This window comes from Glandiceps talaboti, chromosome 16 (genome assembly GCF_964340395.1).
Source record: "Glandiceps talaboti chromosome 16, keGlaTala1.1, whole genome shotgun sequence".
NCBI lineage: Eukaryota > Metazoa > Hemichordata > Enteropneusta > Spengelidae > Glandiceps > Glandiceps talaboti.
The window spans coordinates 23038428-23043386 of NC_135564.1; the positions used below are offsets into that span (position 1 = coordinate 23038428).

At 37.1% G+C, this 4959-nt stretch overlaps 1 protein-coding gene across 1 annotated transcript in view; it reads right to left on the reverse strand.

Moving 5' to 3' along the window:
• Positions 1-1330: 1330 nt before the first annotated feature.
• LOC144447226 (immunoglobulin superfamily DCC subclass member 3-like) overlaps positions 1331-4959 on the reverse strand; it is a 40435-nt gene continuing 36806 nt past the window's right edge. The window contains exon 3 of the mRNA XM_078137128.1: positions 1331-1479. Within this exon, the coding sequence (XP_077993254.1) occupies positions 1331-1479 (149 nt within the window). The remainder of the gene's footprint in view (positions 1480-4959) is intronic.

Here is a 4959-nt window from a genome sequence, read left to right on the forward strand (position 1 = left end):
TTGCATATATCAAAAAACAACTTGATGTGCATCTGTCCCACATGATGTCAGGTTCGAAAGAAATTGGATACTGCATGTTTGATAAATGATGCATTACGGGTGGACGCACGCACACATGGACGGATGGATGGAGCCCATTGTAATAGCACCTCTTCAGGGGTGAATCAGCCCATGCATTTCAGAGATATAGGGCATGGCAGCATGCACACACAAAGGACAAATCCCAACATAGTAGTCTTCCTCGGGCTTTGCTCAATGGAGATTACTTATTATAATAGCTATAGCCAATCACAAAGTTGCAGAGAGTGTGTTAGTAGTTGTAGCCAATCACAAAGTTGCAGAGACTGTGTTAGTAGTTGTAGCCAATCACAAAGTTGCAGAGACTGTGTTAGTAGTTGTAGCCAATCACAAAGTTGCAGAGAGTGTGTTAGTAGTTATAGCCAATCACAAAGTTGCAGAGAGTGTGTTAGTAGTTGTAGCCAATCACAAAGTTGCAGAGAGTGTGTTAGTAGTTGTAGCCAATCACAAAGTTGCAGAGAGTGTGTTAGTAGTTGTAGCCAATCACAAAGTTGCAGAGACTGTGTTAGTAGTTGTAGCCAATCACAAAGTTGCAGAGAGTGTGTTAGTAGTTGTAGCCAATCACAAAGTTGCAGAGAGTGTGTTAGTAGTTGTAGCCAATCACAAAGTTGCAGAGAGTGTGTTAGTAGTTGTAGCCAATCACAAAGTTGCAGAGAGTGTGTTAGTAGTTGTAGCCAATCACAAAGTTGCAGAGAGTGTGTTAGTAGTTGTAGCCAATCACAAAGTTGCAGAGAGTGTGTTAGTAGTTGTAGCCAATCACAAAGTTGCAGAGAGTGTGTTAGTAGTTGTAGCCAATCACAAAGTTGCAGAGAGTGTGTTAGTAGTTGTAGCCAATCACAAAGTTGCAGAGAGTGTGTTAGTAGTTGTAGCCAATCACAAAGTTGCAGAGAGTGTGTTAGTAGTTATAGCCAATCACAAAGTTGCAGAGAGTGTGTTAGTAGTTGTAGCCAATCACAAAGTTGCAGAGAGTGTGTTAGTAGTTGTAGCCAATCACAAAGTTGCAGAGAGTGTGTTAGTAGTTGTAGCCAATCACAAAGTTGCAGAGAGTGTGTTAGTAGTTGTAGCCAATCACAAAGTTGCAGAGAGTGTGTTAGTAGTTATAGCCAATCACAAAGTTGCAGAGAGTGTGTTAGTAGTTGGTATCGGTGTCTAAGTTTGATTCAGGAAACTTTCACTACTCTGAAATACAAGGACATAATGTACAAGTCTTTCATGTCAGTCTTGTACATCAGATGTTATCAACAAACTCTACTTACTTGCTACTATCCCTGGAAATTGTTACCCGATCTTTTTCCCAACTATAAAATGACTGAGGTATTGATTCTGCATGGCAGCTAAATCGTGCACTTTCTCCAACATTAGCTGTCACTGCCTGAGGTTGTTTGGAGATTCTGGGTTTAGCTGTAAAATGAAAAAAAAAGACAAAAAACTGATAGATCAGTATTGTATACATTGACAGGAATAATGTGCATTTGTATTCTTTATCACTTTTGAATCAAAGGCTCACTTTGAATGTATCAACAATAGTGGCAATGGCATTGTATCACAACTATATGTATAAAGTTTACATTGTATGTGTTGTTGTTTATTAATGTTATGTTACACCCAATCTGTGAAATTGCCCAATTCATGAAATGGGTAGGTAACTTTGCCCAGTTCATGAAATAGTCAATCGTGTTGCCCAAGTTATAAAGTGGGTATGGTGAGATATGGCCAGTACATGAACTGAACATCTTTTATGGGACACATACACACACAAAATAAATATCAATCATACAATTTTATTATCATGTGTTTACTAACTCATCACTTCACAATTCTTATTTTATTATAATTCAGTGTAGCTTGTGTTTTTAATAGAGTTCGATAATTAACACCCCAGTTCAAAACTCTTGCCTCAAAAATTTAATTTCGCCCCTTTTTTTTAGATCGTAATCTATACTCTCATTTGTATAAGGTTGACCAATTCAATGAACTGGACAAAGTTACATGCACATTTCATGAATTGGGCAGTTTCACGGATTGGGTGTAACATATACACAATCATTTTGACTGTATGGGCAGTATTCCTTGCTGAGTTAATTGTGTCCTGCTTTAACCCTTTCACCACCAGTACCCGGTATACCGGGACGCGCTAGGGCGCCCACCAGTACCCGGTATACCGGTACGCCAAAGTTCATTCACCTATCTTGCCGTAAAACCGTTCAAAGGCAGCAATTGCTGCAAAATTTGCTGCCATAACTAGTTCCACACATGCGTATTAGCCTTGTTTATATTGCCTGCCATTTTGAATGTATGATAGTGAACGGTATCGAGAGCTACGATCCAAATGACGAGCGATCGTAATTTTACGTGCGTTTTTCGCCCACAAGATCGAATTTAAACATGGCGGATATAATTAACGGCTCTCATAACATGGCCTACGATATAAATTATGTCACTGTCTTTGAATATTTCGACTGAATTTGACTCGAAATACATCATTGAATACAAGTATTTAGCTGTGGGAACACATTGTACTTGTGTGTAAGCATCAAATTCCCGCTAAGTCCGTATGAGCTGCCGGCGGCAGTTTACGGTTGAATTTTTGAATGTCGGCAAATTTACGCAATCTTGTGACAGGTACCGACTCCCATACTAACGTCTTGGTTGTAATTTTTGGCTATAAAATGGATTATTTTGGTTTTATTTCTTTTGTTACATCTCAGTAATGACTTGTATTTGTACTAGCTCAGCGTGTAAAGGTCAGTGGAGGGAAATTTATGCACGATACGGGCGATTTTACGAATCGGATTTTTTATGTGCGTTTTTCAACGTAAAATTCAAATTTCAACATCGCCGAAGCAAAATCTGTCTCCCCTAACGTAACTTACAATGTAAATAACGGTGCTGTTCGTAGAAATTTCCACTCAATTTTGACTATGAATATGATGTTTTATACAAGGAGATGACTGAGTGAACTCAATGCAGGAAATGGAAGGATCAGATTATCGCAACGTAACTTCAAAGTCCCGACTGCATATTTGGTTTTGTGGGTACAGCATGTTGGCAAAAAGCGCCACTTTGGCGTCCCGATTTGGACTCGTATACTACCAACTTGTGGGCATTTTTTACTGATTTTGAGCATAAATTTGGTGATAATTTTTTGTTGTTCTGTCAAATAATGATATATAATTACACAAACGGATTTTTCTGAAGGTATTGGTGCAACGACTTCAGGTATTTTTGTCCCTTTCATTGTCGGTGCGGGACCGACTAATTGCGTCGTAATCAGATTAGAGAGCCGTTATTTTTTTCCGTTCAAATTTAATACGACTGAAAATAACATTTTCTGCCAAATTTTCGCCGATTTTGACCATTTAACCAGTATACATAATTTTGTAGAAACATAAATGTTGGTATTTTGAATTTAGTTTGTTATATAAATGTTTTGTTTATCTGTGACATGTCAATAAATAAACAACACAGGTTTTTTTTACCAATATTTTCTTATTTTAACCCAAATTTCAGTTGTGAAAGTGATATTTGAATCTGATTATTTGTAAGTATGATATAGACAATTTATTTTCCAGTAAAATGATACCTAATTTTCAAAGATTGGGCAATTCTAAGGATTTTTGTATCAATTTGATTGCATACCACTCACTCTCACTTTATGTTAGTGAGGGGGCTGGTGGAGCACAAACAATCCCATGAGGCCAATGGTGGTGAAAGAGTTAAATGTTTTGCTCCCTGGTGTATCATGCCCTTTTGTCGACTTATAGCGGCCACCTCATGTATTGTTCCATAAACATTTGCATCCTTTCAACCTGTCATTGCCGTCATTATTTGTTATCACATTAAACCCTCTAAGAAAACAAATGCCCTAAAACAAACGATCGTTCACACCTTTTCAGAAGTAAAGTAAGGCCATTGTGCCATGCGATAACTTGTTTCCCCTCCACTGTATGTTTACATGAATTACACACGGCAAACGTGATGCTGTACACTTTCAACTTGTATTCTTCAACACCGTCTTAAAATATATAACAGACTCATATACCTTTTGAAGAAGTGGTGATGCTGTGTCTGATTATTAGTTTATGTTCAAATTTACCCTGAAAACACTTTGGTTAATAGTTGGCCATCGTTAACACTATGATTGTATATCGCGAAATTGGACCAGCAGGGCGACTGCATACAAATTTCCAAGATGGCGGGTAATGACATCACAAACTCTCGCGAGCTTCTGAAGTCCTTAATGAAGTAATGAGTATGGTGAGTCTCATGTATCACAAGATTTCCGCCAGATACAATACCATATATGGTATACAATAATTATAGTTACAATAATTATATTAGTGTATGCAATTTTTCAATGTTTCTTTTTTTTTAAATACTGCCAATGGCACTGTAGCACAACTGTACAGTTTTTAACAAGCGACCTATCGGTCAGAATAGCTCCGCTGGTTTTTTTTTAATTTAATTTTTTATTTTGGTGACATGTAGAAGTGGTTCAGGTCTTCAGCTCTTCGAGTCACTATGCAGTTTTGTTTTAGCGATGCAATAAAGTGGTTAGTGGTTTCATATGATGTCTCACTATAAAACACATTTTACACAGAAGTTGGTAATGTATTGTACTTTTATACCATAGTCACCATTTTATAACAAAAATCTACTGTTATGAAAAATTGCACAAAATCTCAGAAAAAAATGACTGGGAAATGCACACAAGAAAAAGAAAAAAAGAGGATTTTGAGGTTGGCTATAAGTAATTCCAGTGTCTTACAGCTGTAACCCTGGAAAATTTTAATGAAGAATGAAATAAACTAGGGATCTAAAATAATTTTGAGGCAATTTGAATTTCAATTTTCTAACAAATTTACAAAGTCAACAACATTC